This window comes from Synchiropus splendidus, chromosome 14 (genome assembly GCF_027744825.2).
Source record: "Synchiropus splendidus isolate RoL2022-P1 chromosome 14, RoL_Sspl_1.0, whole genome shotgun sequence".
In the NCBI taxonomy this organism is placed as follows: Eukaryota; Metazoa; Chordata; class Actinopteri; order Syngnathiformes; family Callionymidae; genus Synchiropus; species Synchiropus splendidus.
The window spans coordinates 16,450,772-16,477,211 of NC_071347.1; the positions used below are offsets into that span (position 1 = coordinate 16,450,772).

The 26,440-nt window shown below is 40.6% G+C and overlaps 1 protein-coding gene across 1 annotated transcript in view; it reads left to right on the top strand.

The window, feature by feature from the left end:
* Positions 1-2,063: 2,063 nt before the first annotated feature.
* trim44 (tripartite motif containing 44) overlaps positions 2,064-26,440 on the top strand; it is a 39,910-nt gene continuing 15,533 nt past the window's right edge. Inside the window, exons 1-5 of the mRNA XM_053885169.1 lie at positions 2,064-2,323; positions 3,881-4,454; positions 5,143-5,220; positions 11,887-12,174; positions 17,298-17,314. Coding sequence (XP_053741144.1) covers positions 3,909-4,454; positions 5,143-5,220; positions 11,887-12,174; positions 17,298-17,314 — 929 coding nt within the window. The 5' untranslated portion in view covers positions 2,064-2,323; positions 3,881-3,908. The remainder of the gene's footprint in view (positions 2,324-3,880; positions 4,455-5,142; positions 5,221-11,886; positions 12,175-17,297; positions 17,315-26,440) is intronic.

Consider the following 26,440-nt stretch of genomic DNA (forward strand, 5'->3'; position numbering starts at 1 on the left):
ATTTATGGTTATTTGTGGCAAGCCACTGGACTCCAAGTGACAGTCAACAATTATTTGCCAAAATGCTGCTTGTGCGACGGCCGGCTCAATAGCCTGTTTAGATCTCTCTGTAGAGAATAGCTCATTTTTCTCATCTCAGTTTCTCTCGAGCTCACTAATCCTGCTCTATTGTCTCCCAGTGTTGCTTTATTGAGGATGTGGACGTGGGCAGAAAATCAAAACAGGAATCGTTAAGAAGTTTACAGTACAAGGCTTGGACATTTAGTTTTACAGGCAAGACAATATAGTCAAAACTGGGCATGAATACTGATTCGCCTTTTCCCAGGAAGTTAGCCAGTGACTGAATTTCAAAGAAGTTTAGTATAATCCCTCTGTTCTTTTCCTTTCATCCAAAAATCTGTGTGTGTTCGCATCGTTTGTTTCATAGATGAAAACTCATTGTTTCAATCAGAAATATTGTAAGATGATCATCAATTCTGAGTTGGACTATTTTGTAAATGTTCTCATATGAAGAAGAAAAAAAGTAAATTTGACCAGCGTAAAGGAACCTCTGAGCTATCGTCTAGTTTTAAGTGCGGTCGAACAGATGAGCTGGCAGCAACGGGAGTCATGGCGGAGGGAAGCCAAACTGGAAACAGCTCAAACGTCAATCTCAAGTTGAACTTGAATTCACTTGATAACTGTCAAGCTATAATGTCCATTATAGGACAATCGCATGAATCTCTTCAAGACCTTAAAGGTTTTGATGGTGAAGAATTAGGAGTCTTGCTTGAAGTGGTTTATGTAAGCGTGAAATGGAAAAATGGTCGCCACAATCCAGCTGCAGAGAGGAGCAAACACTGGAATCCGATCCGTGCCATCAAATACAATGACATCAGTCTTAAGTTCAGCCAAAGATCTGATTCATGGCAAGCATTTCAACGCAACGTCTCTGTATCAAATTGAACACTTCTGGACTCTACTCTTGACTTGCCAGGGCACGCGGATCGCAGTACACATCTGTAGAGATTCAAACGATCCAAAAGTGGTTAAAAAAAAGAAAGAAAAAAGTTAAATCAAGGTTTGACAAACCAAAAAAAAAAACCATTGATGTTGGCAGCCCCCACAAAGCTGTCTACTCTCGTAAGGAAACCAGAGGTTATGAGAATCATTTCTCTTCCAATAAGCCTGCTCAATCATTTTTGCAGGGTGAGCTAGAGAACCATGTGTGCAGCGCTTCTTATTTTCTCCTATTTAGTTGTATACTCGGTTTGCAGCCGAGTGTGAAGCAGCCGGGATGAGGATCAGCAGCTTCAAGTCTGAGGCCATGGTTCTCGACCGGATTAAGGTGGTTTGTTTGGTGGAGAGTTCTTGTCCCAAGTGGTGGAGTTTAGTATCTCGGGGTCTTGTTCTCGAGTGAGGGAAAAGGGGAGCGTGAGATTGATAGATGGGTTGGTGCAGGGGCAGCAGTGATGCGGTCGCTGTATCGGACCGTCGTGGTGAAGAGGGAGCTGAGTCACAAGACGAAGCTCCCTGGGGAGGTGTTCCGGGCATGTGCACGAGAAGGAGACCCCGGGGAAGACCCAGGACTCGCTGGAGAGATGATGTCTCCGGTCTGGCCTGGGAACACCTCAGGATCCCCCGGGAAGAGCTGGAGGAGGTTTGTGCGGATCGGGAAGTTTGGGCTTCCTCGCTTCGAATGCTGCCTCCGCGACCCAACTCCAGATAAGCGGCAGAAGAAGGTGAAAGGTGAAGGTAGTCGTATACTTTGATATGTTTATAAAAGATTGTAGAAAGAGGTTTAGATTAAATATGTACACATACAGCAGGTAAAGAAATATGAGCGTCTATCCGGAAAAATGAAAGAATAATAACTAAAAAATAATTACTTAATAAAAATAAATAAATGAATAAATAAAAATATATGCTAAATATAAACAAATAAACAGCATGCTAAACTAGCCACATCACCATAGTAGATATAGCAAGGTCACGTAAATGACTCTCATCTATTTTAAAACCGCCTTCGTTACTTTGTTAATCGAAGCAACGCTGATCTCGTTATTCTATTTTGGGACTAGTTTCGCTTTAACTGCAGGTTGTTCGAGCTTCTCTCCTCTACAAACCTCTGTGCGGCGTTCACACGCGCACGCCATAACCAGGAAGTAACAAATAACACCGTGAACGCGGAAGTAAGCTGCTTCGCTGCAGACCCGAAAAGTGAAAGTAACGTTGTCAATAACACTGTGTGTTCATTGTGAACTGTGAGCCGCAACGCTACGGAAGTTAGCACACAAGCTAATTCGCTGCCTCTGACAACGCTGACAGATAGACACGAAGAAGAGTGAGTACCACGGTTTTAACATTCAGGGAGTGAGATGTAGCCTGTGTGTGTGTGTTTGTGGCATTACAGCGTGTTCGTTTCTCTGTTGCTCGTTTCGGTAGTAGGTGAGTAAACACAAAGAAACAAGGAGCTGGAGAGTAAAATGTTTTGCAAGTGACAAAGGTTTGGATACGACAAGGCACGACAGGTCGTTTGCTGCTTGTCACAGCTTAATAGTTATATCACAACTCTGTGCTGCTCCTGCCAACATGTTAACATATGTCAATTGTAATGTGACTTTGGAACAGACTGCTAGTGCAGAGCAATTTATAAGAAAAAATAACCTCAATATTATCGATCTTGTAGTACACAAAGTTAATTCCACAAACAAGCATTTAAAGATCATTTTGGTAGTTGACTAGTCACCTTTACAGTTACTTAGCATGCCATGTGTACAGGTCGATGAACATGATTGTATTGTTGTAAATAGAAGGGAAAATAAATACAAATAGTAATGTACCGTAGCTGTTGCAGACGTACAGTGTACAGTGATAAATGTTTCAAACTGACTTTTAATAGCTCAAAATGGGAGTGAAAGCTATGTGTTCTTTGATGCCCCATACTTTCATTGTTTTTGCGTACTAACTGTGGATTGGAATAAGAGAACCGTGATGTCAAGAGTAGTCGAGTAATGAACCTGTTTTTGACTCATTTAGTCGTCGGTTATTGTCCACTAGTCGTTGCAGCTCTGTATACTTCAATAATAACTTCCCTATAAAGTATATTTTTGTTGCTGTGAAGCAGTGTAATGCACTGGGGCTTGGTTATCTCTCTCCCTCACATGTCCAGAATTTACTGCAACAGCTTTTTTATTGTATGGCACTTTCAAGGAACTACGTTATACTGTTCAGAGTCAGAATATGTTATCAGTGCTTAGCCTTTGATATGACATTTCTCTATTTATTCTACATTTCTACCGGAAAAAGGGAATAAAATGATGATGGGGAAAGGACAGACGATTCAGTTTTGGCGATGTTCAAAATGAACATATGCTTCCTGTTCATTCTCGCACCTTCTATGTGTGTAACAGACGCAGGTTCTGGAACATTACTGCTGTCCCGTGGAGCTCATTGCTCTCAATAATAATAAAAACGTTATGATTGAATGTAGATGACACAAATGTAGGGCAACATTTAAGACATAACAGGGTGTACAAAATTACATTAAACAATGCAACAAAATAACTGTGGATTAACCAGATTCAAAGGCAGTTGAGTTTCATTCAGGTGTCTGCAGTTTTCACTCCTTCCCTGTTCCAGTAAGTCTGCACTTTCTGCTCTCCTTCCTAGTCTGTTTAAAATGTGTTTAAGTCAAGGGCAGTCCGGTGGCTTTTCTCTGGCGCCCTTGTATATTTTGGCTCCCGACATTCATCATTTACCCAGGGAATATTAGATGAGTGGGGATTAGTCTTGAGGATGTTGGGAGTTTCCACTGCGTGTGCACTGTATATGAGACGTGTTCACAGAAGGCCAAAGCTATTAATAACCTGTCCTCTATGTCTCCTCACTGACTCCTCAGCTGGCCCTCTGACTCACTAACAGCCTCCATGGACAACACAGGAGATCTAGTGGGGAACACAGACGAGGAGTTGCCACAAATGGATGGCACATGTGATTCGTGTGAGCCGGATGAAGCCCAGCCTGCCACACATGTATGCCACACCTGCAGCTTTGCCTTTTGCCAACCGCATGCCGACAGACATTCAAGCCGCACCCGACATCCCCTAATGCCTTATATCCACGCAGAACACCAAGAAAACGGGCCCAACCGTGAGCCCAGTGGTGTTGCCAGGGATGAATTAGGCCAGGCAGGTCTGCTGGCCATGCAAGAAGAGGAACTTGAAATGGCATCGGGTCATGCAGACAAAAGTGAAGCTGAGAAAAGTGACTGTGCAGGGACGGATGTTGGTGGCGAAGAGGCTGAGGGAGGAGAGTCTGAGACGACAGAGAGACTGCGCTGCAAGGAGCACGGACAAGAACGCACGCTATACTGCAAACGTGATGAGGAGATCATTTGTGTCGTGTGTGCTGTGCAGGGAGAGCATCAGGAGCATGAGATAATCACGCTGCACGAGGCCTACGTTTGGCAAAAGGTGAGGGAGAGCATTAAGGTTTTATGGTGTGTTTTATTGCGCTCATCTACAGGGGGATATTTACAACATACCCGATTAAATTAGGGAAGCACAATAGAGTCAGGAGATTAGTTAATAATAACGCAGATAAAAATTACACACAGATTTTTACTTATCTTGTTTTTGTTGACCTTGAGAAGTTTGTTAAAAAGGCACTCCAGTTAAAAACTTTTGGTGGCTTCTGTGCCACTAACAGTATCTCACATTGCAAAGCCAATGGCTCAGCCAACGACCCTTATTGATGTGCTGGCGGTGAAATATTAAAACCCTGGGCCTCTATGCCCTGTAGTAATACATCTGAAAGTGGACCGCATTAGCCGCAACACACTTCACTGACTTACATTAGGGCCACATATGGATCGAGTAGAGGAAAGCTCGAACAGCCACAGGCTGAATGTTCAGTCAGGCTTTTTCACCCTGACTTTTAGTTCCAGATATAAAATGAAAATTTGCATGTGGCAAAAGTCGCTTGTTTTCTCGGTAGGTAGATATTTTGGGGATCTGCATGCATTATTTATAATTTCTTAAATGAATGATGAGTGGTCCAAACATACTTAAACTCAAGCTAAACCAGATTCTTTATGGCCTTTAGTTTGAATGATGCCTTTTTTAATGGTGGCTAACTTATTTATTTGATTTTTGAATGCAGAGCTTGGATGGTTATGATCTGCTGGGGTGTGCACAAGAGATCGGCCAGAAAATCACTGACAAATGGAACGACACTTCGGTAAGCCTAATATTTGCTTCTCTAATGTTCAGTATCATTTCAAAGTGCTCATATCATCATGAAATAATTCAGTCATGTTCAAAATATTATGACTCATGAACTGTTGCCTTAAATAAGAGTGTTTTAATGGGCGATATTTGTCTCTGGATACAAAAATAAACATAGCTGGATGAGTAATTTAGATCATACGTTTCCTGCTCTCTGCATCGTCCTAACTTTCTGTTGAAATGTGAAGCAACTTCTGACTGTTTTATTGAATCATCTGCTACAACTTACTGTGTTTTGGGCGATGTTCGTCATCATCCAGATGTCCACCTCCTCCTTGGTTGCTTCTTTCCCTCACTGTGGACTATTTAGCTTCAGATTTCCTGTGATCTTTCATCTTTGAGTGTCGACAGAGCAGCTGTTGATTTCCGATTGTTGGCTGTGTTTGACTTTGGCTGTCAGTAATTAAGTTGAGAGCGATCGTGAAGATGATGACATTGTGTATTTTAATATCCATTGGTATTTTGTGGCTATTATAATGACACAATTTTCTTCTTTATCAGCCATGGATAGTGAACTGGCCTGTGTAAATGGAAATGCTTGGTTTAATTATATATACAGGTATATATTTTATTTTATTTTTATTTATTATATTTATTTATTTTCTCCAATAAAGAAAAACCAGCAGTGATCGGGCTTCTGTGATCCAGACAGGGACTCTTGCGTGCGTGGGCACAGGGCCGCGACGGCTTGGTCTGTTATAGATTATTGGTTCTTGGCATTCCAGAGTCAGAATCAGAGTAGAATTTATTGCCATGGTCAGTGGGGGTTCCACCAACTAGGAAAGTGCTTCGAAATAAAGTGCTGTTAATAAATAAAATAAAATAACAAAGGCTGATCACAAATTTAACAGTCTGATGGCCGAGGGGAAGAAGCTGTTCCTGTGGCGGGAGGTTCTGGTCTGGATGGACCGTAGCCTCCTGCCAGAGGGAAGAGGAACAAACAGTCCAGGATGAGAAGGGTCGGCTCTGATCTGACCTGCATGTTTCTGTGTCCTGGAGACATACAGAGGTGGCAGGCTGCAATCACCTTCTCAGCAGAACGTACGATGCGCTGCAGTCTGCTCATATGTATATGAACATATGAGTATATGTACAGCTACTGTCCTAATAAGTTGGAATTTGTAAGAGGGATTTGCTTGAAGTAGTTTTATAGACTGCTTGGGAAGAATTTGAGATAAATTGCCGCTGTGTTGCTTGGGAACATCTTGGATTCCCATGGATGTAGGCTACAGGTACCAGAGGAATGGATGAGTAGTATTGAATAGTCTCATGAACAAACCTTCCAGGTCAACAAGATTGTAAACATCTAAAAGAGAAATAAACAAATCCACTTTACCTTATAATTGTTTTAATGCAAGTCACAAAAGCAGCGAAGGATTTCAGATGTCCATCCATCTTTGGACTTACTGTATACATGGTGAGCTATTGCCCATCAAAATGAGGTCTACTTTTCATTTCTAATTCGGTGGAGTTCAGCGCTATTGCATGTGCAGCGCTGCCATAAAGAGTCATCAGTAAAAGATTATACCATTAAGTTATTGAGTAGTAAATGCTGGGGCCAACGTATATATTTACGATGGTATGCCGTTTCTAGGTCTGGGATCCTGATTTATGTCCCCAAATAAAAAATGTGCTTGAATTTTTAAGAGTGATGGCGTCTTCGTGTCATGGCTGACTCAAGTCATTTTCGGGCTCCACTTCCTTGCTGGTGTCTGACTCAGCGTCTCCCTGCTGTAAAATAGAACACATCATTTTCTCCTGAGCTGTTATTAAAACCGTTTTCACATAAAATACATAGCGCCCCTGTTTGATTGGACAGATAAGAAGCCTGAAATATCTCATGTATGTATTCCATCCTTCACCAAAATGGTTGTGAATTAGATATTTGAAACTCTTAGCTAGTCAATGAGTTAATCCTTTGTACTTCAGCCCATCACATTTGAGCATGAAACTAAATATACATTTTTCTATCATGTCATTTCATTTATTTATATGTCATTGTCTCCTGACATATTTGAAATATGGGTCACACTCAAGTTTAGGGAACATGTATTACCATACATAAACGAGTGCGTATCAGCAGTTTATTACACTGTAATTAATCATTATAACGTCTTGTTATGACTGACTGTGTTTTACCAAGGATTGGTCACCAATATGTACGCCAATAATCCTCAAATATAGTTGTCTCCCATCACCAAAGCCACCATAAACAAAGTCTGATATTGGAAACAGAGGTGAATTGAATGAATGTGGCTATTCAATCAGAACCTTTTGCTCCGTCTCAGCAAGTGTTCTTCTCTGAAAAGCTGCGTGCTCGCAACATACCGCACGCAGTCACCTTCCCCTTGATATTGTTTCAAACAATAGCTGCTGAAGTTGAATTTTCATGACAAGCCAACCTTGAAAGTATTCAGTGTATTTTCATTACGGATGTCACTGTGAGTTCATGTTCCCAGGGCGAAAATAAAACCAGACCACAGAGCGTATCGTGTCGCGCAGGAGGCAATCTGTGATTTTTAAAAAAAATGAAAAGAAAAATGCAAGCATGATTTTCTATGAATGAAAATAAACTAAACTAAAATTATTATTAATGATTGAATGAAATGTTGTGAATGTGAAAATGCATCTTTTTCTTCCCGTAAGTGACTGTGTCTATTATAGTGCCAAAGAAAAAAGTTTAAAAGTCAAAGTTTCCGCGATGTAAAGGTGTCTCTGTGACAGAAAAAGAATGGAGCACACTAAAAGAGAATGACAGAGGTGATCTGTGCTTACTGTAATGTCTTTTCAATAGTGAAGAGAGGAACTGAAGTTTGCAGTAGTAGTAGTATAGTGAATGGTTTTGCTGTGTTTTGTTTGCAGCGGACTACACATCTTTTCTTGAAGAAAGACTCTGCTCAGACAAAATAATGATGACATGTTCACCCTTTTTTATTGAACGCTGTTTTTTGAAGGAAATTCAGCTCTGTACTTCTGAATCAATGAGATATTTGGATTTAGCAAAACTGAGCTCTTTTATTCTGCACTGGAATCTAATATGATGACACTTCAAATTTCATTTAAAGACCCAATGCAAAATTCATTATCTCACATCAGAGTCTTCATTTCTTTCGCACTCTCACTAATGACGAAGTTGTCTAATTGCTGCTTGGTTTCTAGAATAAATTCCCTGCATTTTTTAATATACAAATTGTACATATTTATAAGGAACAAAAAGACTTTTTAAGGACCATCAAAACAACTGTTTTTAATAGGATAAAGGCTGGGAACACCCTGGAAAGGTCACCCGGCCCTTGCAGGGCAAACAAGTCCTCATAAAAATGACCTTGTCTCATCAAATACGCACGTTGTTTTTATTGAAATATCTGTACTTTATTTCATATTATCCGCTCTGCTCAGAGTTGGCTGCCACTTTTAAAAGAAAATAGGGGCAACTCGACGCAGCTATAGAGCTTTACTGACCATATGGTTTGGATGGAGTGCAACTAGAAGTCTCTACCCCGCTTCAATATTTATCATAACGTCCCCCAAGAAAATAAAAATCACACTTTAGAGGCCGACATCTGGTGTGTTAGTCGCCCACTTCTTCACCGTCAGGAAGTTTTAAGATTGTACTTTCTGGGAAAACATGTCGAATGAGTCACAATCATGAATAGCTTCGCAGTTATTCATGTTGTTGACAGTTGCATCTGTGATCATCCCCACAGTGGGAACTTAAACAAATGCGGGTCTGTCAGAACGCCTTCAGTTTTTCTTGTAGTTGCTCATATTTCATTCCAAATTCAGTGACTGCAATACTTAATATCTACTGCGTTATGAAAGGCAGTTATGGTAAAATTTAAAATTTTTGATCTTTTAAAATTTTTATCTCACCAGCATAATAATAAAAAGCCTTGCAATTGAGTCAAATTTTTCATTTGTGTTTCAGTTGTTGCTTGTCTTTGTTGTGGTGGAACTGCTGTTAAAATTTGCTCTTGATAAGCTTGCCTAAATTACGATTAAATAAACAGCACTCTGTTACATCTTATGGTCTCCAACTCCGAAGTTGAGGCACCTACACATATGGATTTTGTCAGGCCGTCGCTCAAGCCGCCCTGAGCAGTTTCAGGAACATGGTGTGACCAAGCTAGCAGGTTGTCACCCTATTTACTTTAGGTTTTATTTTATTTATTTACTTCACCCTCAGCAGGCCACATAACGCCTGCGTCCACTTTCGGCAACCGGATTGAGGAGTCTGCTGTCTCTGAGCAGCTCTGAAACATGTGCAGTGGCTACATCAATTTTCTCTGCCTCATAAAAGCTACAAGAGCGGCAGACACATTAAAGTCCTCCGAGGGAGCCAAGGCTGAGAAACAGGGAGGGAAGGCATGAAAAGACTTGGCTGCTATATCTAGTTTTTTTCCTGTGCTACCTTACCTCCCACCATCTTCCATCCTCCTCATCACCTTCCCCACCTCCCAGTGCTTTTTAAGTCTGTCACTCCCATTCTGTCTCCGCTCACAGCATTTTAATGGAATTAGTTGATATCAGTCCCCAGAAACTTGCCCAGCTGTCATGGTTCATGCAAAAGCAATGGAAGGTGTCAGAGCTTTGCTATTTCAGCACCCTATGTCTTTTGTCCCCTTTAACTAATTCCTGCCTCTCTACTTAGTTGGATAACATTCAATAATCTTCCCTGTCAAACCTCCTCAGAAAGGTTCCCAGTTTCTAACTCGCAGGATTTGAGCAACAAAAAGTGGCGCCAGTCAATTTTTGATGACAGGGCTCTTCATTTGAGCATCACACACTGGTGCCCATCATCTTGGTGGGACCCAGTGTTTTTGACTGTTGTTAAAAGTTTGACAGAAATTTGAGTGTCACATCCCTTTTATTTAACTGAGTCTGTACAGTAAGGCTTGCTCCTGGTAGTTGAAGTCAAGCCAAGTAGATGTTGACATCCTCAGATTATGGAGAGTAAAAGGAAGACACTTCACTTATTTTGCTGGGGACAGTCAGACCTCCGTGTTGCTGGTCTCTTCTAAGACCATTGCGTCGCTAACGTTCATGATCTACGCTAATAAGAAGAACCACCGTCTGTGCCGCTGGCCGCAAATTGCACTTCTGTTTGCTGTTATTTCTATGTGATTATGCAATACTAACATGTCAAGTTAATGGTGTGTCATGTGATCCTTCTCCTTATAAGTGATCCCTTTGTTTATGAATTCTTGGATTCAAGAAGTGTGTTGGGAACTGAACCCAGGTTCCCACAGTGAACGTGATGTCTGCTTAGCAGTATATATAACACAGGGTTTCCGCTGCATGAAAACGATGTTGGCGCCCGTCATGCTGTCAGAATTATGGTCTCTTTTTTTAAAGATGAATTCGCATGTGATGAAATGAAGTGGAGACTTCCAAGACATCTGGACAACACATTGAAGTGGACATGATAATGGTTGTTTCTAGTGTGTTTTTAACTGAAAAAGTCACCAAAGAGACACCAAACAATCGCACTAAATGATATCCACTGGTTGCGGGACGTGTGAAGAGACGGACAAGGGGAGGACGGCTTCAGATTGGACAGAGAGATTAAAAGCGAACGTTTCAGTAGCCACTAGTTCAATTACAAAAAACAAACAAAAAAAGATCTGCTTCCTTGTTTCTCTTTGGAATCGCTTCTTGAATACTGAGGGAACATCCGCACACCAACAAAATTTCATCATTGACTCCTGAAAATTATATTCTAAACTCAACAAATCTTTAGTTTGGGGGACATATAAACCATTAATAAACAAATTACCATCTTATTTGCTCTATGTAATTTGTGATAATGGTGGTTTTAAGATTTTCAATCTTTTTTTGCCCATTAAAAAATATATATATATCATCATCCATGACACTAATCTGCTCTTTTGTTAATTACAGATTAATAAGATGCTAATACATAACACAATAATATTGGCAATGTATGGTCCCTTATCTATAGTGTAACCAAAAAATGTTGTTTTGACTACAGACAAACAAAAGTAATGTCTTCAACAAACGCAGCTGAATCTGCGAAATTCACTGTGTTATTGTTCTCAAAGTCAGGCAATACAGTTATCATCTTGTTTTGTTTCCCAGTCTTTCCACCACCTGTGCCCTCATTCGCCGGCATACTCCTGATATGTCCTTGTAAGCTGTGACTCTCCCTCCTGCTCTCCCGAGTCCTCATTTGGTGGGCTCAGCTTGCCGAATTGCAAATGAAGATTAGCACACATGAATGCTTTTTCCGTGCTAGCAGAACAAATTCTCAGAAGAACAGAGGGAACCAATGGTAGAGGACTTCTGCTCCACACATACAAAGACCACAGAACATCACTGGCATGTTCTGCTTCGACTGCTTTATCACAATGGCCGACGTCATGGAGAATTTGGAAAGGATTTTGTGGTACTACACCGGTTACAAACATTTACTGAACCCTCTAAAAACCTAATGTGGGGCATCTGTTAGCTGCTCATTTTTGGATGGGGACACCAGGCAACTCCACACCACTTATGGCACAACCCCTGACCATTGCTTAATATTCATATGTCGCACCAGCCTTTCAGTTTTCCTTTCAAGTTTTTAAATAACTTTGTCTTCCTTATTTAATTCTTTTAGATGTCTCAGGAGGAGTTGCTGGTCTACGTGGATCAACAGTATGAAAAGCTACGTAAAATGGTCCTACTGGAGGAGAAGAGGACCCTTCATCTGATAGAGCTGAAGCGGGCTTATCTTACTTCACGTGTGGCTGAGAAAATCGCCGAGATCAACGTGGAGACCAAGCAGCTGCATGAAGAGCTTGAGTATGTCAATCACCATCTCAACCTTCTGCAAATGGCTGAGGCTGGACTTGTTAATCCCGGGGCTGGACTCATTCCCTTTCCGCCAGCGTCGTCTGGAGGCCTGGTAAGAAATCTGAACATGGGAAAACTGCTCTTAATCTTTCCGGACAAAATGGTTTATACTGCTGAAGAAGATACATTGAATTTGAAGTGAATTTTGTTACCCTACTGAATGTTAACTGCTTCAGGAAATTTCTAGCAGCTCTAATATTACATTTCAAATGTCTGCTTAAAACCTTTATGAAAAAAGGAAGCGTGTCTTTTTTGATGATCGAGCTTTTGTTATCCGCACTCAATTGTGTAAACACATAGATCTGCTGGTAATGTGAAAGACACAATTGCGATCAGGAGAGCTGCTGCACACGTCAATAAACAATTAGTCAGCCAGCACAAAAACAAGACAGTTGCTGTGGCTACAATGAGGTCGTAGCCAAAGTTGTTGTTGTACTTTAAACAATTATTCACAGACAACACAGAGTTGCACTTCAAACTGATGTGTGTATAACTGTGTGTGCTCACATTTCAGCTATGTAGCTTTAACAAGGAAAAAACAAATGGACTTTTCTTGTTAAAGTGTAACAAATATATTGAATGTTCGACACAAATACGGCGAAGACAGAGTCTGTTGTCGTCCCAACATTTAGCCTGGATTTGTGAATCCTGGGTGGCCATCATTCTTGGTGGTGTTCAGGCAGGCCCTGAACATCCACCAGATTGACACTAATGGTCACAGAGGAGACAGACTCCCAGAAATACAGCGCACATATCAGGTTAAAATGTCTGGACAGAAAAATGTCGCTGTTTAAGGTAAAATTCTCATTTATTACAGAAGCTCTGAGAGAAGGTGATGCATTTTGCCTCTTCCTTTGCAATGTATTTTACTTCTCGCTTTATTTGAGCTCAGGATTTAAACAACAGCATTTTTTGCTGGTCATTTCTGGAAGCTCTTTCCTGGCGATGTGACTGATAGCTTGGCTGCAGTGATTTGTAATGCCTGAATTGGTTTTATAGCCCACAAATTAATCCAGTGTGAGCCGTGTCCGTGAGGGGCTGAATTGAATGTGGGCGATTTGTTCCTGAGTGTTACTGAGAAGTGATAATGGTCAGTGTGATTAAAGATGTATGGTTATTGTAGGTATTTATGTGGGTGTGAAGTAGGTGCTTTGAAATGTCAATTTTATGCCGTGGAGACAGTTGGTGAGTGTGTGCATTTCCTGTCGGAGATCAAGTCACAACAGAAAATATTACACAGACTCAGTGTAAAAGAGAAAGGTGGGTTGGTTGCCTCGACCCGTGGGACTCTGATGGCTTTGGTGGAGTTGGCCCAATGACCAGCCAGTGGTTTTCAACTAGGGAAGTGAGCTTTGAGACAATGTGAGTTGCTGTGGAAGCATGCAGAAACAAAATTTGAGATGTGCTGTACTTGAACAACAAGCTGACAATGTAAGCTGGTGATGCACATCCCTATTGGTAATGGCCCTTGCTGTGTTAATAACTTATTATTGTGATGAAGGTCTCACTGGGGGAACCAGGTGTCCACTGTAACGAATGTCTTTGAAGCTGTGGGATCAAACAACAGAAACTCATTTGAAGCTATGGTTGGTAGCGAGAGATAAAAACTGTCAAACAACATAAACCTATGCAGAAGTGAATATCTCTGTATGTTTTGATGTGATAGCTGGTGGAGAGACAAGCCGAGCTGTGTTGATTCAAATGCTTCATCTACAGGCTTTTTTTGGATTGGAAATGCATTTTTAAAGAGCCTGACCCTGTTTGCTTGTTTGACTTTTGTTTATTACTCTACCTGTGAAGCTAAATCTAGTCTCTTTTGTCAGCAAGCTGATGTTATGGCCCCTGGCTTTTCTGGATGTGGAGCCTTTAATCCTCATTTTCTTTTTCAAATAAACCGGAACCATATCAGAGCCAAGTCAGAAAAAGGATTGCGCTTGTGTGAGCGTTTTGCTTAATGTAATTCGATTATTAGAGTCATTTTTATTGCCTGTATTTACTCTAACTATGTAAACTCACCTTAAAAATGGGTCTTGGTTGAGAGTTATGCTCACATTCCGGGGAAGTAATGATTCAGGTTGCATGAAGAAGCTCGCTCCTCCAACAGTTGGAAAAATCGAGAGGAAATCAACCTTCACTTTCTGTGTGTATGTGTTTTTTATGTGTGTTTCATCCATATGAGTATGGAGTGTTGTGTGTATCTGTAGGATGTCAGTAGGTTAAGGGACCAAAAAGATTAAATCAGACCTTTCAAATGTGTATTACTTCGAAAGGTATATTCCATCATCCAGAGTAAAAGTGAATGTAATTGACTCAAATATTTTCCCTTCTTGCTGAGCAGCTTAGTCATCTTGTTGTCTCACTTTGTGAAGCATTGCAAAGTACTTGCCAAACAGAATGAAGGTCACTGCATTCCAACAGATTCTAGTTGGCCTTCATTTAAGAAATCATTGTTTCTCTCCTTTTTATTTTTTAAAAATATTTTTTGCCCATTTATTTGATAGTATTTATTTTCTGAAAATATTTTAGCTGATTTGTGGTATTTGTTTGTATCTTAAAAATAGGTTTCTGTTGCACACATCTTCTGAGAAATGTTCTGATGAAACGTGCTCTTTTTATTACAAATTCAGACTTAAATTTATAATGCATTGGAGCAGCGTGATAGGAAAAGCTATGATTGACAGCAGCATGTAAATGATTGAAGGGGTGTACTGAGGAAATAACACATAGGATGTGTTGTTGAAAAGGAATGCATGAGCTCCCTGTTGTGCTGACGTAATTGTGATGGCACTCTTTATTATGCACCATGGAAGCCTTGCAAAGGTCTTGGATCATGTTGAGAGGAAGCACCAGGGAAAAGTGTGAAGATGCCTGGAGCTAGAGATCTGAACTAGTGACCTTCATCCGTGGATGAGAAGTACTCAGAGCTGCAGAGCATGATTATGAGATGTCACCTACTCTCTCTTTTGACTGTCATCATTTTTCTTATACTCGGTGTCATCTTACAAATTCAGTGCTTCTTTAGAAAGCTGCCCTTGTGTACTTTGTCATTTTAGAAAATAATGATTTCTCCTACAAATTTAGGTAGTGGACGTTTCCCTTGGCTGCATGTGATGTCAGACATCCAGAAAGGGATTGTGATAAACATTGTCAGCTGTGTTTGCCGGAAGTTCCCATCATGTCTTGACACGGGAGGCTTGTGTTAGCTCTACCGCTGCAGCTCACGTGCCCTGAGTTAACGTAAATGGAAAACATGATGTGCAGTCAATACTTTTATTCTATGTTTACTTAGGGTTGCACAGTTCTGGGATTTAAAAAAAATGGAAACTGTAGGCAGTCATTTTGGGGGAATTAGATTATGGGAATAACCTGAGAATTTTCTAAAATGAAGGTTGGCTCGTCATATGGAATTTATATGTAGTTAATGAAAGTATATTTTGGCATAATTCTGACAAAAAAAGAGGTGCTGCACTTGAATATCCATGCCATTCTTCAGTCACAAGCACAGAGCAGACTGCTTACAGCATGACTGTTGATACCACACCCCCTACTGGTACTGTGCATGCCTCTATCACTCATTTTCAGAAGATTTCTAAAAGCCTGGACCACTCTTTTGAGCCTGAAGACTAAACAAATTGAATCAAGTTTTGAGAAATGTGAAAAATATCATTATTAAATGTTAATACTGTAAAAAAAAAAAGGCGATAAAGAGTTGGATGTTTGGTAACTGGGCATGTTGGATGTTGATAAAGTGCAAGAAGAGCCTATTGACTGAGCAAAAAATGCTTGAGATTTGTTTAGTGGGACTGTTTGGAGGCAAAAGGACTTTTTTATGTAACATTTCGAAGGGGACTTTGTGGAGATTTCTGGGTGGGTACTGTTTTTTTGAATGAATGTGTTTGGAAGATGGATAATATTGAACCCAACAAGTAATTTAAACATGTTTTTTTCTACGTACTAATAAATCTGCTCAACTATCTTTATGTCAATATGTTATAATCTCTATCTTTAATGTCAGTTTAAATAATTGTGGTTTCTCTGGTTCATTTTATCATTTTGAAAACAATATAAAAAGAAAATGAATGAATAATCTAAATGAATACTTAATAACCTAACTAGATCGAAAGATAAAATATACATTGTGAATTAATTTCTTCTATTTTTTTTAAATTTTTTTTGCCATATCACATACAGAAGAGAGAGAAAACACCGCTTTATAGTGGCTGGAAGTCCCGCAATTGGTTAACAAGAATTTGTGCCAGGTCAATGGGTTGGAAGCACGTTTTAATGGACTGGTCCAAATGGCCAGTCCCATTGTATGTGCAGCCGTGTTGCCCACCTCCATTCTTTTACTACTACATAATTCCTCAATGATTCAGTATAATTGAAAAAGTGCATACTGAATGTGGTGGAAGGAAATATTTCTCAACTTCTCTCAAACGATTTACATGTATGCCAGTTATGACTGTGTAATTATGCCAGTTAAGTTTAAATTATTCATTGGAAATGAACAGGAGGTAGTTGCATCTTCACTTCAACATGCGTGTGCTGGTTGCACAGCAGATGCCGTTTTTTGTTGACCCTCTCAATTTAACTTTTTTTGTTTTTTTCCTGCCATATTTGAAAGTAATTCAATCTTCTGCCCAACTCACTACACAAGGCCTCAGTGCCCCCTTGGTCAGTTTGTTTTTCCAATTTGCTGCACCGCCAAAAGTCTTGTCAGTCATGTAGCACATTGTCATAATTATGTTGCATTCACTGTCCATTTTTATAGTGTAAGTCCTTGGAGGAATTAAAGGTGAAAGTCATCTTAGCGCACCGCCAGATGCAAAAGTAAATGAAGATGAGCTTTGTCAAAAACTTTGTCAGTCTCTAGCATAATTACTTGTTTTGCTTGCAGTGTTTTGTCACACACTGAAGTTTAATGAGTAACATCCATCATTTTGACATGAATGCGCTGCACCAGAATTTCCCCACTAGGGCAGCCAGTAGCGCTTGTTTTTCCAGGCTGCCTCTAAAAGGACATGAATAATTAAGAGCATAACCTGTGAAGAGCAGTTCTTATAATGATGTTCTGATCGAAAGTCTCCAAAGCTGCCATTCTGGATATTGAACATGTATGCGTTGTCTGTCTGTTGTCAATTTTAACTTGATTTTTTTTTCTTTCTTTTTTTCCAGAATGAGGCCAGACCAAGGTAGGCAATGATATCTGCTTCCCAAAGTCACAGTATTGATTCCTGTACTCATGGCAGTCACTTCTTCCATCCTATATGGGCACATGCATGTCACGTTGTTTCTTCAGACAAGCAATTAGTATCCTTCATCCATTCCAGACTTATGGAATCAGACAAAGTGACAATCTGCCTGGTCCTATAAAGGCGGTATAAACTGACGCTCACAGTCAAAGGGGGTTGTGTGTGTTGGTGTGGAGCAAAGGGGGACTGGCTAATTCCCTTGCGGCTTCTATGGCAAGTGTTTTGATTCCGAAGCTTTCACTTTTGCTCAGCTGATGAGCGGTCCGATTGAAGTTAGCGCTACCCTGTCAGACACCCATTTTTCCTAAGGTGTGTACGTTGAGCACCTGGGCAAACTGTCTGGGAATCCTCCTATGACACATTATACTAGTTAGGTATTTATTCCAACCACATGCAGGCTGGGACTTTACCCCCCACCTCTTTGAGAGGCTCCCCATTGCGTTGTCTTTCCACCGTCTTTGACATGCCTCTTAATCCCGTGTTTCGTGTCTCGACAACTGACATGTTGACAGAAAAGGCTACCTTCTTCACCCCAGGAAGTCGTGCTCCTGACTCCAAATGCTTTAATCTTGTTCCATCTTTCCTTTTCTTAGACCTGCCTGGGCACTTTGCAATGTAGCACACTCTCCATGAGCACATACTGTAATGGCTGGCCTTGTTTTCACACAACATGAGAAGCATCCAGTTGCTTTTCCAAATATCCCATGTCTTGTGCGAACAACAACAACATGCATTTTTAATTTCACTTTGTATTTTGGAGCAGCGGTTGGAATTGTATCCGCTCCGAATAATAAGGTGATGTTGTTTGAGACAGGAAAGGAAGCTCTTAGCAAGGCTGCAGGCCAGTGCCAGCCTTTGATATGTTATTGATTGTGCAGCCAGTATTATGACCCAGAGGCTCTTGAGCAGATGGCTGCCGGCTTGCACCAAAAGATGAGATATAACTAATAGTTTGCCCTTGGTCAAGGTCAAATTCTCCATTTCCAACAGTTCCCTGTATTCCACTAAAATGCAGTAATGGGAACATGGGGAGGTAGAGAATAGGAAGACCTCTTCCTTCTGTGGATCCACCAACAAAAATTGGATGTCTTTTGATGTGAAGCTAGAATAACCATGCAATTGAGCAGGAGAAATAGAGATTAAATGAAAATGGAAAGGGGAGGGGGGTGGATATTGCGGGATCAAGGAGTGGATGTCTGGGGTTATGTGCAATTGAATCCAGGCTGCAAATTGATTATAGAGCTGAAACACTAACCTGCTGTCTGAGCCCCGTATCGCTCCGGCAGACAGAGCATCCCCACAGGACGCAATCCTGCACCCACACGCATCTTTCCTGGACTTCCTCATCAATAGAATACCACATCCCCTTTCCTCCCCGCCTACCCCCAAGCCTCTGAACATAGATACTGCATGCCTGCCAAGACTTGTTCTCCTCTGAATATAAATCTCACTACAGTCCCCTCAGCTCAAAAACCAGACGGCGCCTCCTAATGAGATGCATTTCTTATTTTACTTTCATTTCTCTACTCCGCCTCCCACAACTACAGTACCCTGCAGCCCCTTTCTGTCTTATATTAGGGTTTTCATTATACATTGGATTGCTCTGCGTTCACGTGTAGTTTGCATACAGTCAGAGCTATTCTGGTTGATTTGTTTTTCAAATATCAAGGGAATCTTTGAATTCAACCCTCTTAAAAGTGGGGGTTTGTAGGGTGTAAAATAATCCGTTAAAGTGAAAGTTTCAAGTGTTTAGATTTATTTTTATTTTTTGAAGAATGTGCCTGAGAAAATCTTTTTTTTTTTTAGTCCTATTGTACTGAGTAGAACCTCTGTGTCACTTCAGCTTCACAATATTAGCAGGAGCCCCCTGAGTATATACGTAAATCACACAGCGTAATGATTTTTAAATTGTAAAGCCTGCGGGAAAGTGTAGCATCTGTAATTGCGACGTGAAGCCCACCACCCCCAGCATTCGCTTTCCCTGTCACCCACCCTCTTTTGAATCCCTCAAGAGAATTTGTCTCTGTGTATGTCTTTGCATTACTTCACACCCATGCACTCACAAACCAGCTTAGTTCTGGAATATTCTGTTAATATTCTGTTATTCTGTTCTTCTCCTCCTCCTTTTGCAGTCGGCTTTGAACAAAATATTTTTTTGCCTTTGTACGACAATTGATATTAATGATTGCAAGTATCTAAATAGGAGTTAAATAGATTCATTCAGATACGACTACATATGTATCAAGCTGGTAATTTCACATAAACGTTATTTATGAAATAAATATAAAATATTTACAAATCGTTCCTTAAAAAAGTTCTCTTATAGTATCTGTTTGCTCATTCACTTTCATTCTTTTCAGGTCTTCTAATCATTATTTGTTATTTGTTGTGTAATGTTGAGGTCTCTTTCGGGTGGTTCATGATAATTTTTATATATTAATGAATGGTGTTTATGTATTCTATAATCCAAGCCAGGTTTGGCCTAATGACATGAAACATCAATGATCCTATTTTGCTGTGTTTTCGGTTTTTGTTTCTGATGATCATCTGTTAAACCAGAATGAGACATAGAGCGACAGAAAGCGATGCGTGTTTGCTTGACAGCTTATCAGCGAGTTTGAGCAGCTTGTCCTTCATGGAGTTGAAGACTGCGTGAAGCGGCCAAGTGTCAGAGGAGTGTGGGCTGAGTGCTCAAGACCAGGCCAAAAAATGAAGGCTGTAGGGAGAGAACTAAGCTTTTTTTCTGACACAAAAGGTCTCTGAGTCGTAATAGCATTCTGTATGTGTGCAGCTGTTCCTCACGTTGAAGCGTTGTGAATGAGTTCTGACCGGCATTATAGGAAAAATACCCTGCCTAATACAAGCACAGTGGAAGCTGTAGTTTTTTTCTGACATTTAAGTGAGCTTTTTGCCTCATCCTTTACTTTACTGTGCTATATCCTTTGGGCATGTGTATATTTTAGGTGTGTAGTAACTCAAAGCTAGTTAGCTTGCAAGTAAACAGTTCATTAACCCCGCACCCCGAGAAGCTTTCTATTTTGCGACACACTTTTGCTCCTCTGCTTTATGGCTGAAGGGTAAAAGTGCAAAAAGTTCCGTACTGAGATGGGAGCTAATTTAAAATGCTCTCGGAGCTTCCCTCAGAGGCTTTTATAGGCACAGCCAGATGGGGAGAGACATTGAAGCACAGCCAGAATCAATGGGAAGTTTATGACTTCACTTTGGTTTGGGAAATCTCTGCATCCCTCGATATAACTTGGTTAAAGACGCTATGAGCCAATTCCGCATGCCCTCTTGACCCACTGGTTGAAGATGAGATGCATTATCAGTCGTGTAGCTTTCATCGACATATCAACTTCTGGCATTACGGATAAATAAAAGTGGAATCGAAAAGCCCTCGGAGATTTCAGACATCTGCCAAGCAGCTATATTCCATTTTGTGATCTTTTCATCCAATGTCAAATATTTACTTACATTGAAAATTGTTGAAATATTGTTTATATATATCCAAATAACAAATGAATTATCAAATTAAATGTTATTTATTTCACTACTCCATTCATGTACGTTCACTGAAGGCACTTAGACTAGAGCTTTAGAGTATTTTAAGTATCGATCTGGTGTTCAAATAGAAATGAGAGTTGTGTGTGTGTGTGATCGAAGAGAGCAAAGCCACTGCACCATGTGTCTGCAACGCATTCAAGGCTATAGTGCCGCAGACTGCTGTGTTTGTGATGATGCTTAGAGTCTGTAGTGCTCATGAATAATGCATTGTTAATCCATGTGTGGAAAATATATCTCTATACCACGTTGCTTTCATTGCCTTCTCCCTTCTGTGCAAATGTGTCTTTGCCCTAAGACTTTTATGTGTTTTGTGCGTGCTGGAGGGTTTGCAACTTGAATTCCCTTAAATGCCTCCAGACTGTCAGTGTCAGCCTTGTCACTTTATATTTGTGATATCATGCTTGTTCTGCTGACATCGGAAAGCAAGTGCAAAAGATTAATATCACGTTTTAACAAGGCGCGCCGACCAAATAACAAAATCCTCTGTTGATCTTTACATAGACATACCAGGATAAATATTACACATTATCCGCACTCTGCTGCATCAGCTTAAAGAAAATCACTATGTATTCTAAGCAGCCTACAAAGCTTTATGAAAGACATGAGAATCAGAGTGCATGGAAGAAATGGCGGGGAAAGGCTTTTGTACATATGTAGAAGTACAAAAGGAGAGGTGAGAAAGCGATAAGCATAATGTGTTGCCTGTGGAAGAGAACATGGAGACCAGAATAAGCTCTCTGGGCAGACTGTTGATACTGAAGGGGGATGTGTATAAATGGAAAAGGATGTAAGAAATATTTCATCTGGAGGCTGCAGTACAAAGACAAGAAAGACAGGCTTGTCTCTGGTGGCAATCTTCGTCTACCAGCTTGATATTAATGTTTTATCTCTCTTAATGGCAGTCCATATTTTCTCCTATCTGCTCCTACAAACACCCTTCCAGATAACCTTGTGCTACCTAATATGTAGCTCCGTGTCAAACATCAGATGGTGTCACTTAGCCTCAAGCCAAATTTAGTGTTTTTTACTGCTGCGCCGCATCGCTGCCTGTGTCGACAGTAAATTGAGGTGAAACCTGTCATGTTTATGTCGCATCGTAAAATGTGTTGATGTGTTATTATCTGCTTCATTATTTATGAATGCAGGGAGAGGATCTGTGAGCTGTCTTGTTAATTCTTTGTCTTTGCACCTGCTGCTTAAAATACCCAGCATCCTTGTGTTGATTCCTAATGACGTTGCTGCAGCGTGTGAGTTCTGCACAGATTCATGCGAGTGGAATTAGTGTTATTAAAAAATGTTGTAATTACTGTTCCGCATCCTTCGGTTTTTATCTCGCTTAATGTGTTTACTCACTCTGGTAGTTATTGGCGAATCGCGGGAAGAAGTTCAGATATTGTAATATGCATGGGACAAACATGGATATATACCTTTTAATATGCTACATTAAGTTTTCATTTATTATTGTTTACGCACATTTCTAATAACTCAAAATGTTGTCAACTTATTCAAATGGAATTCTTTTTTGGATCTTGTTCACAAAGCCATGTGCATTTAAGGAGGTTTAGAAGGACTTTAAATCCGATTTTTGGCTTTTAGCTGCTGCTCAAACGCACTGCTGTTCAGAACTAGCACAATCGAATCAACGAAATAAATCTGCTTGACCCTGTCGACAAATTTAGTTATTGTTCGTTTAATAATGCCTTGTTGTTGCGAGGTATGTGTGTTTTGACGAATATAGAGCGCAGCTCATGCTAACAACGCTTGTGGTTAGGACGCAACACGTTCCCCATGGCAACCAAGGTTTTGTTACCAGTCACGCTTGTTGAATCACGGATGTTGCTGTATTGTTTCAATTGCATGCTACGTCTTAAAATGTAAAATGATCTCCTTGGATAAGGAGCACACTGTTATGAGCACTAGTCATTAGGACCAGACCTTTCTTTATAAAAGCAGAGGTCTTGTCACACACCTCACTTACTGCAGCCCTGCTAACCTCGCACATATTCGCCCAAGCACAGACAGCACTGCTTATTAGCCTTGAGGTGGAAAACAGGTGTGATCCTAGCTCGTCGCAGATGAGAGCGGATGATAGTGGCAGGATCAACCGCAGGGCAATGAATCAGTCCTTTATCAAACCTCCAGGTCTCACTGTGAACTGGCAACTCCGACGCTGCAGCAGCAACATTTGTGTCCACTGCCTGAATCTCCAACAACAACAACGCACCACTGGTTTGAAGGCTTTGCGGGGTGGCTGTCAGGGCTCTGCTGCCTCTCTCGGTCCACATTCTTGCCCCCTCCCTGCTCAGTTATTCATCAGGTGAGAAGAGGGAAGCGTGCATGAAGGTTGGCATGATTAATTCAGCAGTTCCCCCAAGCCTTGTCACGGAGTAGATTTATGGTATTGGCGGAGAAGAATGAGGAAGTTTGGAATGTTACTCTCCTGGGATTTTAATAGGAGCTTTAGCATGGGCTTGATTAAAATCACCTTCATCCAACATTGTTCAGTGAGTTAAATACTTGGTGGTGTATGGGGGCCTTCGCTGAAGTTGTTGAGCAGAAAGCCTTTTGGCTTTGGTCTTGAATTCTCTGTCATTTAATTTTTTTTTTTTTTTTTCTCTTGAGGGATCAAATGAACAGACACCTAAGAAGTTAAGAAACTGAGCACTGTTAGTAAGTTAGTAAGGTTTAATGGGAGAATTGAAAAGAAGTCCTCTCTGCTGTGAAGTTGTGACAAACCCAGCCGTTCTGCTTGAAAAGGCCCTCTAACTATTAATATTCATTTCTACCTTCAAAGACCACAATTTAAGGGCCATGAACAAAGAATGATGAGAATTGGTTTCCTGTAATGAAAGAGTCTTTCTCCTGACAGATGAAACAGATTAACCATTGATATTTTCAGTGCACTTGCACTTGCAGGATATTTTCAATTTGTCCCAAATCAAATTTCACATCAACTTCTATCATGGAAAAAGGAGACGAAGCAATTCACTTATTTATTTTGTTATGCTTTTATTATTGTTTTTTTTCTATTCATTTTTGAAAACGCTTGAAGACGTATGGTTCATACACATCTGACATTTGTCACTGTAGTCTCTAATTATTAATTTATTTGGTCCGTTGCTGGATATGTTTATTTCTATTGTGTATCAGTTCAATGCAAATAATACTTATTTTCTGAATGGAATCCAACTGGTCGACGACTTAGTGAATATTACTGAAGTAAGCTTGAGTTATAGCTGCATCATCTTCTTGTAAAATGCTTTTCAGCCATATTAAATATAGTTGCTATCCACAACATTTTGCCTGTCCTGTTTAATAATATAGTATAAGACATTAGTTTAATGGTATAGGAAAGTCTTGGCCACTGTTAAAGGTCCTTTTACTTCAGTGTTTAAGGTCAATTGCTGCCTCAAATTAAATGTCAAACTGTGGCAGAGAAGTTTGTCCATTTTTTTTCTCTTGGGGAACTTTATGTGTGTGTCAAGCTGGGGGTTTGGTTTAGTGTTTTTGTGTATGCTGTTGATGAGAAAGAGGAGAAAAAGATTTCAGTTTACCTTCAAACTGCTGACCAACAACAAATATGATTCAGAGTAATGGTTTATGTGTTAAAACAAGGAGCGACACAGTGGCGCAATGGTTAGCACTTCATTGTAAAATGTAAAATGTGTGTGTGCCTTGCGATGGTCTGGCGACCTGTCTGGAGTGTATTCCTGCCTCTCACCCAGTGACTGCTGGGATACGCTCCAGCACTCCCTGCAACCCAGAACAGGACTAAGTACTGCTTAGCTGAAGATACATGTGTTAAAACAACATGGCATGATTTTGGAATTAAGTGATACTTGTGGTTCTTGCCTTGGCATTTGAAGCCAAGGTGCATTTCTGAAGCCTGATGTAGTTACTACTTTACACTAGCAGATGGTGGACACCAGTAACGTCAATCTGACGAACATCTGTGGCCATTTTTATTTAAGCATTTTGGAGTGAACAAAGGTTGAAGCATCCCCCAGTCGAGGCGATGAGGGTGGTAGTAGCTTTGTAGTAGGAGCATAACAGAGACCAGGGCTGGTGATTTTACTGACAAAATTCTGAAGAGGAATATTCACACTCTAAGATGACACAGTGAAGTAGAAGGTGGCGCACAGATGCAGAGTATTTCCAGTGGATCCGACAAACATCTGTAACATGTAATTCACTATGGCCGCCGTCTAGTGACGTCATGATACATACCAATCAGATAACTGCATTCACTCTGCTCCCTAACTCTCAGTCATTTGTCATTTATCTCTACCCAAATTTGAGGTACAACCTTTTGAAATACTATATGAAAGTTGTATTTTCCATTGAAAAAAAACCCCAAAAAACAAAGGGGTTAAAACAGTGTCTGTCTAAGCAGGCTTCTGTTCTATTGTCTTTATATTGCTGCAAACAATGTTTCAAATCTTTCGCGAGGCTTTCAGATTCTGGGACAAACACACCGGGCTGCTTGACTTGGCTGATGAAGGTGGCGCCAGTTGTCTGCAGTTGGTGAAAGAGTTGTTTGAAAGAGTCAACAGGGGGCATCTGCCAGCTTGCCAAAAGTTCAGGCGCCGCTCTAACTGGTCACTCTTCAAAAAGGCTGTTTGGAAGCGAGCCATCTCCGTGGTTATATGACTGACAGGGCACATCAGTTGAGGACACCCCTCCTTTTCTAATGGTTGATCGATGGTTCCTCTGGTGAGGACTGAGGGCATCAGAGCGAGGCAGAGAAGGCGATTGATGGGTAGAACAATTACAGCGATGGTGTCGGGCAGAGATTGCAAAACGAGAAACAGTTCTCTTCATTTGAAGTCACATTGGAGTTTGCAGGCTGCAAGAAGTTAGAGGTAATAAAGAAAAGTTTGGGGCAGCGTCGGTGCTCACTATTCATTACCTGCAAGCCAATGCTGCACTCTCCCACAGAAAAGATAAAAAGTTTATCACTCCAATGCGTTTTCTTTGACTTTCCCTCTCGCCAGCAGTCTTAAGATTAAAACTTCAAAAGAGAATTACAATTCCAGAGCAATTTCATGTGAAGCCCTGAGCATTTGAATTCTATTTATTTCCACCAACGTGTTTTTGAGGCTCTGTGTTTCTCTGGAATTCTGCGTAAACAATTAAGTTTGGGATCATTTGTGTAGTTGGTCAACAATGTGAGTTCATCCGTTGATTTGTAATGGAGTAAAAATGTATGGAGCACTTGACATTGTGATGATGCTAATACTCCTCCAGTAGCTGACTAATCTTGCGTTCTGTGACTCACAGACCCACAAGTACTGTACATAATCCATTTCATTGGTTCTATTTGGAGAGAAAAAAAACAGTTTTAAACCTGCTTATCTTCACCCCTGCCTATTCACATCCAATTCACTGGGAGCTACTCTTTACAGCTGGATTTTAAGAGCGAAAAATAGTCCATAATAATCACTTCTATCCATATATGTTGGCAGGGAACAACTTGAGGATGTTAGTTAGAACCTGCAGCAA